General features: G+C 52.3%; 1 protein-coding gene across 1 annotated transcript in view; it reads right to left on the bottom strand.

Moving 5' to 3' along the window:
* Positions 1-12,716, bottom strand: part of MYBPC2 (myosin binding protein C2) — a 24,228-nt gene extending 11,512 nt beyond the window's left edge. Inside the window, exons 1-15 of the mRNA XM_080908942.1 lie at positions 12,566-12,716; positions 10,757-10,837; positions 10,276-10,362; positions 9,969-10,117; positions 9,650-9,767; positions 8,764-8,812; positions 8,558-8,617; positions 5,121-5,314; positions 4,692-4,824; positions 4,446-4,570; positions 4,258-4,363; positions 2,820-2,992; positions 1,827-1,992; positions 327-433; positions 5-34 (exon numbers count right to left, since the gene is read on the bottom strand). Of these exons, the coding sequence (XP_080765068.1) occupies positions 5-34; positions 327-433; positions 1,827-1,992; positions 2,820-2,992; positions 4,258-4,363; positions 4,446-4,570; positions 4,692-4,824; positions 5,121-5,314; positions 8,558-8,617; positions 8,764-8,812; positions 9,650-9,767; positions 9,969-10,117; positions 10,276-10,362; positions 10,757-10,837; positions 12,566-12,584 (1,597 nt within the window). The 5' untranslated portion in view covers positions 12,585-12,716. The remainder of the gene's footprint in view (positions 1-4; positions 35-326; positions 434-1,826; positions 1,993-2,819; positions 2,993-4,257; positions 4,364-4,445; positions 4,571-4,691; positions 4,825-5,120; positions 5,315-8,557; positions 8,618-8,763; positions 8,813-9,649; positions 9,768-9,968; positions 10,118-10,275; positions 10,363-10,756; positions 10,838-12,565) is intronic.
* Positions 12,717-14,669: the final 1,953 nt, after the last annotated feature.

Genomic DNA, 14,669 nt, shown 5'->3' with positions numbered 1-14,669 from the left:
TTACCTTGCTTGGGTACGTACTCCACTTTGATTTCTGGAAGGACAAAGAGATGGAAGGGTTAGAGGTAAACTCTCAGGTCCCTGCCTCATCTTTCCCTCATAATCCAGAGACAGAGAAAGCACTGAGTCTGGGGTCCTGGGGAAGGGAAAGATGCCCCAGCCGTGCTCTAAACATCTCATCTGACTCTCTCCATCCATGGGCCCCACAAACACTTGTGATGACCTCCACTGTAAAATTATCAATCCAGCGGGGAGACATTCGGGGATCCTAAAGGTCTGAGAGGGTGGGTTCCCCATCCCTAGTAGAAAAGGAAAGCTGTCTTTACCCAAAAAGTTGAGCTTGGCTGAGAGCGATAGGGCATAGCCATCAGGCACGAATGTGTAGTCTCCCTCATCCTCAGGGCGGACATCATCAATCACCAGCTTGTGGATTCTATAAAGCAGAATGGAGGTGGGTGGGGCCAGGCCAGAGGTGGGTGGGGCCAGGTCAGAGGTGGGTGGGGCAAGGCCAGAAGTGGGTGGGGCCAGGTCAGAGGTGGGTGGGGCCGGGCCAGAAGTGGGTGGGGCCAGGCCGGTCACCCTGTATGCCAATATGAGATTCATGTGGAGCCCAGAGATCTACCTTCTGTGTCATTCCTTAGGCACCATCTACTTTTCTTCCCCCTAAGATTTATATGAGTGCATGTTTGCCTTCACATCTGTATGTGCACAATGTGTGTGCAGTACCTGCAAAGGACAGAAGAGGGCACTAGACCCTCCCGGAGTTACAGATGGTTGTGAGTCATCATGTGTGTACTGAAAATTGAACCTGAGTCCTCTGCAAGAGCAGCCAGTGCTCCTGGTCATTATGACAGCTCTCCAGCTCGTCTTCATTTGGAGACAGGGCCTCTCAGTGGGACCTGAGTCTCATCAATTAAGCTAGGCTGTGTGGCCAGCAAACTCCAGGAATCCTCCTCTGTCTACCGTGTTTCAAACATGTGTGGGGATCTGAACTCAAGTCCTTGTGTTTGCACACCCACTGTTCTTTTTTTTTTTTTTTAAGATTTATTTATTTATTCTATATACACAGTAGCTGTCCTCAGACATACCAGAAGAGGGCATCAGGTCTCATTACAGATGGTTGTGAGCCACCATGTGGTTGCTGGGATTTGAACTCAGGACCTCTGGAAGAGCATCCAGTGCTTTTAACCACTGAGCCATCTCTCCAGCCCACAGCCACCGTTCTTATTTGAGGTTCTGTCATGTACCGGCCTCTGAGCTTGAGCCCCACTTCTTAGCTGTGTGACTTTGGGCAAGCTACCAAACCTCTCTGTGCCTCCATTTCTTCGCCCATTAACAGAGGCAATGACACTCTCTCGGAGTTGTGAAACATCTGGGGGGAGGCTGTAACTCAGGAAGTACCCCATCAGCATCAAGACTGTCACCGTTGTTACCAATGTCACCAGCAGCTACAGTTACTCATGAAAAATGAACAGCTCTCACGAAAGAACCAAGGAGGGTGTGACTCTGGGCTGCAGCCACGGCTCTCCAGCATTCAGCGGATGGGCAGGTATCTGTCCTGGGGTCCACACATTACCTACTGAATTCTAACCTCTTGCTCTCCTGTGTGTCTCAAATATGGTCCTAACTGACCTCTCCCCACACCGTGCCTTGGCAGCGAGATTCTGATGGATCAGGCAGCTCCCGACCGACCCACAGACTCGGATTAAAGCAACGCTTCTTCTAAACCGGTGAGTCCATTACTCAGCCATAGCTAACTGATACGCGTGTCCCACTCAACCAATCCAAGGACTCACACACCGCAGTCTCTCCTGCCCGTGCCTCACCTGCCCACGTGGGAGATGGTGATCCTCTTGCTGGGTCGTACCTCCACCCCGTTCTTGTACCACTTGCCGGTCACCTTCTCGTCAGACACCTCACACTTGAACACAGCCTGCTCCGCGGCCTTCACGGTCAGATCCGCGATGTCCTGCAGGACCTCCAGTTGCTTCTCTGGGTAAAAAGGAAGAAAGGGCGGGAACCTGACCACTCCAAGCAGGACCACAAGGACTACTGAGCACCCACTATGTGCTGAATGCTGTGCTGGAGAAATAATGATGAGTGAGCTTCAAACTACCTACTGAGTGAGCACGGAGGGCCACGTTCTAGTGGGAGACAGTGAACAAGGAAATGCCATGAATTAAGATTGAGGTGACCTAAGAAGGGCAAGGGAAATGCCACAAAGATGGCTGAAAGCCTCCTGGAGTATATGCAAAGGTCCTGAGGCAGGCTGGGCCATGCCCAGAGCCTCTGCCTAGAATCCCCCATAGAGAAGCCGGGGTGTAGCTAAGTGGTAGAAGTCTTGGCTAGTGTGCCCTGATAAGATGCAATTTAATTTTCCTAATATTTTACTTAGAAATGAGAACCCATCTTATCAGTCCACTCCTGGGACTCAGCTCAGTGTACACTTTTCCTTGGTTTAATGGCCACATATGGAAAAACATTTATTTGACTGGAAATGAAGTAGGTTTTTGTCTTACTTTACTTCTTTCTTCCTTCCTTTCTTTCTTTTTTCTTTCTTTTTTGAGAAATATAGACTCATAGGGCATGAGATCCTATGGAATGCACGTCAGCCAGAATACAGACCTCATTCAGCTGTGTGTGGTGAGGTGGGGGAGAAATAGTAGTGTAGCAGGAAGGTCACGATGCCCACAGCACCACTCTGGGCACAAGATGGAGGGTCTGGGCACAAGATGGAGGGTCTGGCCACATTGGGGTAGAAGAGGACTCTGGTCTGGAGCCCTAGGGCTTTCACCCAGCCCTCTGAGAGGAAGCCATACCTTCCACAATGAGTTCAGCCTCACACTGGCCGCCATTGGTTATGACCTGAAAGCGCCCCCCATCCTCCTGGGTCACGTCAGAGTAGATGAGGATGTGCCGTTTCCCATCCTTCTTGAAGCGGTAGCGTGCCTTGTAGGAGTCCTCCCGTGTCATCTCCACACCGTCTTTCATCCTGAGTGGAGGGAAGACAGATCAGTAGTCTCAGGGTCGAAGGGTAGACTGTGGGTAGAGCTGTGATAGGTAGGCATGTGGCTGGTTTATATGGGGGATGAATGGATGAAGGGGTAGAGATTGGGTGGGTGAATAAATGAATGAAAATGAATGATGATTTGACAATGATGGGTTGAAAGATGATAGGTAGAGATAGAGAGATAGCTCAGTGGTTAAGAGCACTGACTGCTCTTCCAGAGGTCCTGAGTTCAATTCCCAGTAACCACATACATGGTGGCTCACAACCATCTGCAATGGGATCTGATGCCCTTTTCTGGTGTGTCTGAAGACAACGACAGTGTGCTCACATAAATAAAATAAATACATCTTTTTTAAAAAGATAATAGGTGAATGGCTGAATGAGTTAATGAAGAGGTTGGGTAGAGGGATGGATGGAGACATGAATAGATGAAGACTGAACAGACAGATTGATTGATGGTGATGGAGACATGAATAGATGAAGACTGAACAGATAGATGGATGGTGATGGAGACATGACTAGATGAAGAATGAATATATAGATTGATGGTGATGGAGACATGACTAGATGAAGACTGAATATATAGATTGATGGTGATGGAGACATGAATAGATGAAGACTGAACAAATAGATGGATGGTGATGGAGACATGAATAGATGAAGACTGAACAGATAGATTAATAGTGATGGAGACATGAATATATGAAGAACAAACTGATTGATTGATGGTGATGGATGAAAGAGGAGAAAAGGAATAGAAGGATGGTGTTTGGGTAGATAACGACAGGTGGAGGGATGATGGGTAGACAGGTGAATGTGATGGTGGAAAGAAGGGCTGACTGTGTCTGGGAGGAAGGATGAGAGGTGAATGGATTCCACAAGGATACATGGCTAATTCATGGATGGAGGGATGTGGGTAGGATGGTGGTGTGTGTATAATAGAAAAATGGATGCCTGCAGGCATGACAGGTGGGTAACAGATGTATAGATGGATACATCTAAGGACAAATGACTGACTGATGGATGAATTCATGTTTAATTCATCAGGTCCTGAAGAGGACAAACTGAGGTCAGCTCTAGAATTGAGGTTGAGAGTAAAGGGGGAGTTGGTTAGCGGAGGTCTCAGGTGCCTCCTGAGTGGGAACAGAGTCTCCCGGGGAGTTTGGGGTCTGCCAGAGACCATGGCTGAGGTGAAGAACCTAAAACCCCCTGTCTGCGCTCGGCTCAGAAACCAAAGCTCAACTCACCACATGACCTGTGCACCCTCTTCAGACACCTCTACCGACATTTCCACTCGGTCACCCACAAACACCTGCTGGTCCTCCAGCGGGGTGACAATCAGGACTGGAGGCTCTATGTGGGAGAGAGGAAGCCAGCAATTTCAGGACCCATTCAGTTCCCTCCCTCCCCGGGTTCAGGCTGGAGCCAGCCCCACCTTTGACAAAGAGTTCGGTGAAACACTTCTCATCTTTGACCGCCACCTCGTATGCAGCGTCATCCGCCAGCGTGCACTTGTTGATCGTAAGGATCCGTTTCTTCCCCACGTTCTCAAACACATACCTGGTGTGAGAGCAGCCATTATAGAGAACACAACCAAAGGGAAAGGTTGGAACCCACTCTTATTTCTGGGCATTCACTCCAAATCGCCCTCTATGGCAACTGCACTGTGCACTGTACATACTTGCTGCTTGGCTTAATCTCCTGGCCATTCTTAAACCACTTGAGAGGAAGGTCTGGGTCACTGATCTCCACCACCAACTTGATCTTGTTGCCCCTGTCTACTTGGTAGGCTGGGTCCAACTTCTTAGTGAAGGCTAGGGATATAGAGAGGATCACAAGGTAGAGGACAGACCAAGGGATATGAAGATGACCAGCATTGAGGTCAGGAGACCAGGGGCAGAGAGGAGCATTAGCCCTGATCATCTCTAGAAGACAGGTCTTCCCCCCAGACCTTAGTCTCTGCGAGGTCAAGTCTGGAGGCTCCTGTGGGCTTACAGACCCTTGAGAGTGAGGTCAACCACTTGCCAGGTGAGGACTACCAGAAGCTGGGTCCGTGGTATACATCCCCTGTGTTGGAGGACATGCCCATCTCCCTTGGGTCAGTGCTGACCTGCACTCTTCTTGACCTCCACCTTGGCCTTCTTGAGCCGTTTCAGCATGCCACGGAGGTCCGTGATGCCGTACTGGAAGGCAATCTTCTCGTACTCGCTCTTCTTGGCCCCTTTCAGGAGCTCCCAAATCTCCGGAGGAATGCCCAGGTCATCATCATCTTTCTTCTTCTTCCTCTCCTCCTCAACTACTTCCCTGGGGGAGCAGGGATGCCAGTATGGAGATTAGGATACCTCTCCACCCCCATGGTGAACTTTGTTATGTGACCATCCATCCATGGGTCCTTTCATTTTCTACCCATCCACTCACCCATCCATCCACTCATCCACCCACCCACCCATCCATCCACCCATCTATCTACCCATCTATCCACCCACCCATCCACTCACCCATCCATCCACTCACCCACCCACCCACCCATCCATCCACCCATCTATCTACCCATCTATCCACCCACCCATCCATCCACCCACCCACCCATTCACCCACCCACCCATCCATTCATCCATCCATTCCTTCACCTCTCTGCCCATCTCCCCATCCACTCATGCATCCATCACTTATCCAGCAAATATCCATCAGTCACCTTCCTTTCTAGGTTTTTCCACTCATGGTCCCCACAGAACATTGCCAACATCCACATCAGAAGCCTCCGGGTTCTCAATATTGCTATGGCTTCTCCCTGCCTTCACTAACCTTTCCATCACCACCATGCCAGCAGCTTTACGCCCCGCCCTTAGCACTCCAGGCCTTCTCTGCTTCCCAGAGCTTTTCACTGCCTCCAGACTCTTATGCCCCTGATTTTGTGTCCCTTTCTATCCCACAAACCCTAACCCCTGTGCTTTCTTCTCTGAGAAGTGTCTGTGATCCTCCAAGGCCACTTGACCCACTTCCCTTCAGGTCTCAGACCCTTGCAGACACCTCCTCCGACCACACCAAACTGCCTCGTGTGTGTCTCTGTCTTTGGACCTGTCTCGTCTTCCCAAGGCATTGAAGGAGTCAGGCCAGGATCAAGTGGGACTTTTCTGTGCCTCACAGCCCAGTGCCTAGTGGACAGAAGGACTCACACGAGGGGCATGAAGGAAGGAACGCATGCAGGGATCTTCAAGAAGGAGAAGGAAGGGACAGAGAGTGGGTGTGTGAATGAACCTGGGACATGAATATTGTATTGGTATCGAGAGCAAGGGTGAGAGGACAGATAAACGGACGGATGAGTGGGTGGAGAACAGCAGGGGACACGCATACCTAGCTAGGAGGATTGAACAAGTATTGGGTCATTGTTGGATATAAGACGGCCAAGCCTGTGACCAACTAAGAAGGAACGAGTCAGTAAGCAGAGCTGTCAGTGGGATTAATGAATCCATGAAGGGTGGACACATGGCCAGTAATATAGTGGATACCTGAGAGAAAGAGAGAGAGAGAAACAGAGACAGAGGCAGAGAGACAGAGAGACAGAGAGACAGAAACAGAGACAGAGAGAGACAGAGACAGAGGCAGAGACAGAGACAGAGAGACAGAGACAGAGAGAGACAGAGACAGAGACAGAGAAGCCATGAAAGGTGGACACATGGCCAGTAATATAGTGGATACCTGAGAGAAAGAGAGAGACAGAGAGAGAAAGACAGAGACAGAGAGTGTGTTCTAAAGAACAACAATAAATTTTCACAATCTATCCATTCCGCTGTGTGCACATGTGTGTGTGCACGTGTGTGTGCACGTGTGTGTGCGTGTGTATATGCACGTGTGTGTGTGCACGTGTGTGTGTATACATGTGTGCCTCTCTGTGTGTAGCCAGAAGCTGATATCAACTGCCTTTCTTCAATAACTTCTCCACCTTATGTCTAAATGTTTCCATGTCTGTATTGTGTGTGCATGTGTGTCTGCACACATGTGTTGGGTTCGTTCACGTATACATGTGCTTGTGTGTGTGCACGTGTACACTCACACACCATAGCATGAATGGCTTTCAGGAGTCTGTTTTCTCCCTTCTCATGTGGTTCCCAGCGAGCGCTTTACTGATTGAGCCATCTTCACGGCCCCGATGCGATTTCTTTTTCACCTACAGAATACACTACTAAGTTTAACAGGAAGCTCTAAGGGGCCGGCTCAAAGGGTGAGGGTTCATGTCAGTGAGGGGTAAAGAAGAGAAAGAAAAAGGCTGATGGGCTGGGTTGTGCGGGAGCTGACGGGAGAAGAGTAGCGATGGGGCAGATGGGCGGATGGATTGCTGGTGGGGACCAGTGATGGGCAGGTGTAGTTTGGAGAAATGCAGAGCTGGACCAGTAGGGGGCGGAAGACCCGGGAGCAGGGTGGATTCACAGCTTCAAGGGCTTGCTGGGCAGGGGGCTGACAGAACGCATACGGTGTGTGGCTGGGCTGATGGGAATGAAGATATAGACCAGACGGTTCTGGAATAAAGCGAAAACCTAGGGATGGAGGCCAGAGGGATGGCACAGTGGGCCAAGTGTTTGCCGAGCAAGCGTAAGGACCTAAGGCTGTAAAAGTCAGGTGTGGGCTGGGGATGGAGGACGGGGATCTGCAGGTAAAAGCACACACAGGATTCCCAGAGAACCCGGATTCAGTCCCTCAGTCAGGCGATTCACAACCACCTGTAGCTCCTGGGAATCCAGCGCCCTCTTCTGGCCTCCACAGGTATGGAGGCCAAACCCATGATGAAAATAAAACACTGGGGTAGGGGTGGGGCGGAGTGTTCTGGATGCCTGGAGCTCCTTAGCTTGCTCTAGCCCGACCTATAGAATTCCAGGCTCAGTGAAAAAGCCTATCTCAAAAAATAAAGTGGGAGCTGGAGAGATGGCTCAGTGGTTAAGAGCACCGACTGCTCTTCCAGAGATCCTGAGTTCAAATCCTAGTAACCACATGGTGACTCACAACCATCTGTAATGAGATCTGATGCCCTCTTCTGGTGTGTCTAAAGACAACTCCAGTGTACTAATATATAATAAATAAATAAATCTAAAAAAAAAATAAAATAAAGTGGAAGGCTAGGCTAGCCTTTAATTCCAGCTCTTGAGTGTTCAAGGCAAGTAGATCTCTATGAATTTGAGGCCAATCTGCCTAGCCAGTCAAAGCTATATAGTGAGACACTGTCTCAGAAACACACACACACACACACACACACACACACACACACACACTCACACAAAGTGGAGAGCGATGGAAAATACCAGAAATCAACCTCTGCCCCCTACACACACACTTATACACCACTTGAAAAGAAAAAGAAAAGAATGAAGCAAAGAAGGAAAGGGAGGGAGGGAGAGATAAAGGGAGGAAGAGAATGCCAGGAAAGGAGGAAGGGGAGGTGGATAGAAAAGGAGAAAAGTCAGGGAGGTTCGTAAGAAGTGAGGTGTTGGCACTTTGGCTATTGTCCCTCTCCTGTGACCCCACCTGTCCCCTCTGCCAGCTAGGCCAACTCACCTCTTCTTCAACAAGCCGCTGAAATCCAGCTCGCCTGCATCCTCTGACTTCCCGTCACCGCTGGAAACATTAAGAGGAGGTGGGAACTCACTAAGATCTACCCCAGGGCCCCCACTCCTTGCCCCCCATCTCCACCTCCCAAGAAAACTCTCCCTTGATTCTCAGTGACAGTAAGACAGCTCTCCCCAGGACTCAGAGGCACTCACGAACGCTTGAAGCTCTCAAGACTCTGACCGGAGGAGTCCTGACGGGGTGCTGGGGGCAGATGATGGGGAAAAGTGAGGCAAATGAAGACCAGGATGTCCTGTCATGGCATTCACGATTCACAACCTCTTTGGGTACATTTTCCTCCATCTTTTGGGCTAACACACTGTCTCTGTGCTCTCTGTATCTATCCATCTCTCTTGTCTGTCTGTCTGTCTGGAACAGAGAACTTTCTGCTGCGTCTTCTTCCCGTTTTTTAAAAAATATTATTTTTATTTCTTTATTTTGAGACAGGATTTTGCTGTACAACCCAGGCGCACTTGGGGCTGGCACCAACCACCCTGCCTCGTCTTCGGTGCTGGACGGAAAGCGTGTTAACGGGACGATTTCTCTACTCTCTGGAGTGCCGCTGGTCGCCACGCCCACCCTCCAGCCTGCAGATCTTTACTCCAGGCCAGGGCAATCTCATCCCTGCAGCTCCTGCTTTCAAGCCCCACACACTGTGAGCTGCAGAACTCCGGAGGCTGCAGGATCCCTGCTTGCTCCTAAACCTACCTGGACTCTGCACCCCTTCTTGAACACATACACCCAAATTCTATGAGGCAGGAGGCCCCGTCCACCCAAGCCTTCAGCTCACTTACACAAACCTGGAAGCCTCCTAAGCTTTTGCATGGGCATCCCAATTGCTAAACACTTGTACCCCTCATCCTATGCAAAGCCTGGAGACCTTGTCTGCCCCTTTCCCATTACTGGGTCTGGACCCTCTCCTCCAAGAGACTATGACCACCTCATCTCCACACCTGCATCCACCCCAGGTGTCTAGAACCTCCCACCCGAGCAGCGCCCCCGGCCCCGCCTGCGCCCCCGCCAGCGCCCCTGCTAGCGCACCCTCCACATCCACGTTGAACGGGCAGCTGTCGCAGACATCCTTGGCTTTGACCTCTAGACGGTAATCCCCGCGGTCCCCTAGGACCACCTTCCCAATGTGGAGTTCCACGGTGTACACCTGGGGGCCAGGGTGGCGGGTGCTTGAGACTCACAGTCCCCAAGTTCCCGCACCGGCCCCAAAGCACTTCGCACACCCCCCCCCCCCCCGCCCGCATTGTTAGTCCACCCAGTCGACCTCAGCCACCCTCTAGGGGGCGCCAGAGCTCCATGAGCACCGGCCCGGTAGCCAGCCCCGCCTCTGGTTCCGTCGGGGTCTCACATTGCTGGCAGAGTCGTGGGATTCCTTGAAGCTGAACCTGGCTCCGCTCTTGCTACCCAGCTCCTGCCATTTCCCCTTGAACCACTTGATGGTGGGCTTGCCTGGGAGCTCCTTCCCGTTCACCTTGGCCAGAATCACCGCGTCCTTATCTGGAGGAGAGAGGTAGTAAGGACCCTGAGTTCGAGACCCAGCTCTCTCCTTCCTCAGACCCAGGGGTCCTCCTTAGCCCTCCTTCAGATGCAGGAGGTCCAGTCTGAACGCTACTCCCTCAGACTCAGGTTCTAGACTCTCCTTCCTAAATGCTCACCAGTCTCCACCGACACAGAGTCCGGCTTTTTCAGGAAGATGCCTGTGGGCTCCTCCACGGTTGGAGATTGGTCCTCAGGTGGGGCCTCTGTTCAGGAGAAAGGATTAGGGGGATCAGCAGTGATCTGGAGGGGTCAGAAAGCAGAGATCATAGGGATGTCTTGGATCTTAATCCAGAGGACATGAGCTTCGCTAGGCTCTCTCAGACCCTGGGGCTTCAATTTTCCCATCTGAGGGCCAGCAGGTTATGGCCGGGATTGTCTTGAATGGGTTAAGGGCATGTAAAAATGGACCCAGGCTTTGGGAACTGGGCAAGGATTGCTTGAGACATCACTCAGAGTGAGGTGCCGGCCTAGGACACTGGGACGTCAGGAAGGACGGTGGCTCTGACCCTGTACAGCTATAGGAAAGAGACAAGAAAGGTCTAAAACAGTGTGAAGGGCTGGGGGGTGGGGGAGCTGGCAGAGTCCTGGGCACCTCACCTTTGGGGGGCTCTGCAGCAGGGGTCTGCTTGGCAGGGGCTTCCTTTGGGGCATCCTTGCCTTTGGGGGCCTTTTTGGCCGCTGTAACATAGAAGTTGAAACTTCAGCATAAAATGGTTCTCTCCCCCAGAATCTAGAGGCCTGACCCAGGCCTTCTTCCTCAGAACCAGGGGTCCAGGCCTCGAACCTTCTCGCCCGGACCCTGCTCCCTCAGATGGAGGTAGGAACAGTGGGGTACAGATGCCCTGTTCCAGGCATAAGTTGATCCCAACCCCGAGTGTGGAGTCAGGTTCCCCCTTCCCTTGTAGCCTCACCCCAGCCTCTGGCCATCAGCCTGACCTTTCAGGTTTGGGGTATAATTAGCCCTTCCCTTGGGATGGAAATTAGACACTGGTGCTGACCACAGCAGTCTCCCCATGTGGTGCGGGTCACTGACCCATGGGCCAGTCTACGCAAAGGAGCTGGTCTCTACCTCAGATGGGCTGACCCCAGGAGACCAGCTATTGGGGAAGGTGACACCAGGGCTGTGTGCAGTGCCCGCTTGCACAAAAAAAAGAAAGCCCAGCCAACATATGGACTGTCCCTGTCCCTGCCCCCAAGGAGTATGGCTAACTGCAAATGTAGAGACTGGGGTGCTGAGACACAGCCAATATTTGCCAGGCAGGTAGGAGGCTCTGGATTCCATCTCCAGCATATCAGGAAGAAGAGGGCTCCACCCGTGGGAGAGAAACACATAATTCCTTCACAGAAACCCACGCCAAGGGGGGTCTCATCTTCACAGAGCATATCATTCCCTGCACACGGAGTCCTATTGTGTCCTTAGAAGCGCCCCATGGTCCCCAATCTTCACTCAGTGAGGGGACTCCACTACCTCGAGGGTGCTCTCCAGCTGGAGAGGACCCTATCCTCAAACTGAGCCCCGGCAGCACACAAGCAAGATTCCATCAGCCTCAAGAAAAAGACACACACAGAGACAGAGAGAGAGAGAGAGAGAGAGAGAGAGAGAGAGAGAGAGAGAGAGAGAGTTATATTGTCAGGTGGTGGTGGTGGTGTGTGTCTTTAATCCCAGCACGTGGGAGGCAAAGACAGGTGGATCTCTTGTGAGTTTGAGACCAACCTGGTCTACAGAGTTAGTTCCAGGTCAGCCAGAGCCAGGGATACACAGAGAAACCCTGTCTTGAAAAACCAAAAGGAGAGAGAGAGAGACACAGAGAGAGACACAAAGACAGAGGAGACACACCACACACACACACACACACACACAGAGAGAGAGAGAGAGAGAGAGAGAGAGAGAGAGAGAGAGAGAGAGAACAAAAGGAGGCCCCTAGCAGGGTGTGGTAGCACATGCCTGCCACCCAGTCTTAGTAGACTGAGGCAGTAAGATTAGGACTTCCCAGCCAGCCTTAGCCCAGAGTGAGTTTGGGGCCAGCCTGGGCCAGCCTGGAGAGTTGGGGGGGGGGGCGGTGAGGGAGCAAGGAGAGAGGGAAGGAGAGAAAGAAAACCAACCGAGGCCAAGTTATAATTGCACAACCAAGATTTCAACCCAAGATGGGTCTCCCAGTCCGGGAAGAGAAAGGGGGACTCCCGACCCTACACAGACTATAGACCTCACCCATCCTGCACTAGGAAGGAACCCATCTGTGCACACAGAAAAAGTCCTTCTTCCCCAAGAGGAGAAGGAACCCACACTCTACTTAGATGTAGGAACAAGCAAAGGACCCCCTCCTCCCATAGTAGAGACATCCCCTCATCGGCACCCTATCCCCCACCCCCCCACCCCTACCCCTAAGAAGGTTTAGAGCCAGCCACCTGGTTTAGCCTCAGGCATGTCAGCGACCTTCTCCCGCTCCTAGGACCTGGGACCGCAGTGGCTCTAGCCAGACCCTACAAGGGACAGGTGGGTCTCCAGGAGGAGCCCTTTATGGAGTCTTGAGACTCCCAGGAGGCAGCGCAGGGCCGCCCCGCATTCCTCTTGCATGCTCTAAAGGGTGAGAAATAGCGAGTAGACAGGAGTGGAGGGATGCCAGGGCCCTAGTGGGGATGGGGTGGGAGTGCTTGGACACCTGAATCTGTGGAGGTGCAAAGGTAAAGACTGCACCTCTCTGTAACCTCAGAGAGAAGGGAACTGGGACTCCAGAGTCTGGGGGCGCAGGGGTCCAGATCCTTAGGTCCTGGGTAAACAAGGAGGGGAAGGAGAAGGAACGAGAAGCGGGCAGCGCACAAGATGGGGGGGGAGCAGAGAGGACGCCTGTGTAGGGGCAAAGGAAGAGGAGGAAAAAAGAAAAGGAAGGAGGAGGGGAATACTGGGTCCTGGAGGGGGAGGGGGGCTGGGAGTCTCAGGTGCAGGGCGCGGGCGGGGCGGGTTCTTGAAGCCTTTCTTAGCCAGCCCCAGTCAGGAGTTTTCTAGAAACCAGAGCCGGGAAGGGGATAGTCCGATTTCCCCGCGTAGGCAGGACGGGTGCCTGCGTCGAGGAGGAGGTCTCGGTGTCCCTCCCGCCCTGTCCTGGTCTGGGTCCCCAAGGGAGCGGCCTGGCGGGCTGCCCGTCACCAGCGGAGTGCAGAGAGGCCGGGAAGGCCCTGGAGGGCTGCCCGGGCCCGGCTCCTTCCCAGCACCAGAAGGGAGGAGGGGGTAAGAAGAAGGAGCCGGACTTGGGGAACCACAGGTGTGGCTGGCCTAAGAGGGTGTCAGAGGAAGGGACTGGGTGAGGGCCCAGGGAATCAAAGACAAGCTGTCCCCCTCTCTTTTTACTTCTTGCGCTCCTCCTCCTTTCTGCTTTCCAAAAATCCCCTAACAGCCGGAAGCTTCCGGGCTTCTGGGGGGCACTAAGCCCTGTGACGCCATTGGTTGCTGTGCAAACACTTCCACCTCGCTCCCTAGGGAGCAGGCAAGTTACACACACGGCGACCCATTGCAGTGACACATCCCTGTATCCCGGAATTCCAGAGGCTGAGAGGAGACAGGGACATTGGCGTGACTTCAAGACCTGTCTGAACTACAATGTAAGGACGGTCCTATCTTCAAACACACACAAAAGCCAGAGGGTGAGCAGAAAGGAAAGGTGGGAAACACAGCGATCTCTGACATTCAAGCCCCAGCCTGGCCCACCAGCTTTCTCCCCATCTCCCCCCTCCCTGTCTCAGAAGAGCTCAGGTATTGAGCAGGGGGGCAGTTCCTGATAAAGGGTCCCAAGACGGCTTAATTTTGATGTAGGGCTTTATTTATTATGTATGCAGACTGATGATGTTGGGTTTTGAAGAAATAATTTTATTTGGTACCAGCTTAGCCTTGACCACATGGACAGCTGAATCTTCCATGATCTTTCCCCCTCCTGGCCACCCACGGAGGTAAGTCAGAGCCGGAAAGAGTTTTAAGGGCCTCTTCATCGTCTGTTTCTCAGAGGGTCGGAAGCTGGGTGGCCCAGCTCACTTAGACTTCAAAGCTCTGGGTTCTAATTCTGCCATGGAGACCCAAGAGAACCCCACAGTCTGAACCTGCTCCACCTAAGCACTTGTAAGGTAAAAGACTGGGCCCGAACAGGAGCAGGCAGTTGTGAGAAGTCTCACCAGCGTGAAACAGGCAGGCTCTGAGCAGGTCCTCGGCTGGACGCCTGCACAGATGTGGCCCCTGTAAAGCTGGCCAGAGGTCACCCGTTGTCCAAAGATTCACATTCGGATATCTGGATTGTGGGAATGCGCTCTAGTTTGAAAGATCACAATGAAAACTGCTTTCCTCTGCCTTGTGGGTGGGGGAGTGACCAGCTCTAGAAGTCTGTTTAGCCATGGCATGGGTAAGCACGTGTGATAAAACATGTTTGTGGATCTAGCACTCCAGACACGGAGGCAGGGAGTCTGAGCTACACAAATAGACCTTGACTTAAGAAAAAGGGAACAGGCGAGTGGTGCTGCCTGTCAT

This window comes from Micromys minutus, assembly GCF_963924665.1.
Source record: "Micromys minutus genome assembly, chromosome: 32".
NCBI classification, from domain to species: domain Eukaryota; kingdom Metazoa; phylum Chordata; class Mammalia; order Rodentia; family Muridae; genus Micromys; species Micromys minutus.
The sequence above is the reverse complement of the archived record's forward strand: the minus strand, read 5'-3'. Positions and strand labels throughout refer to the sequence as shown.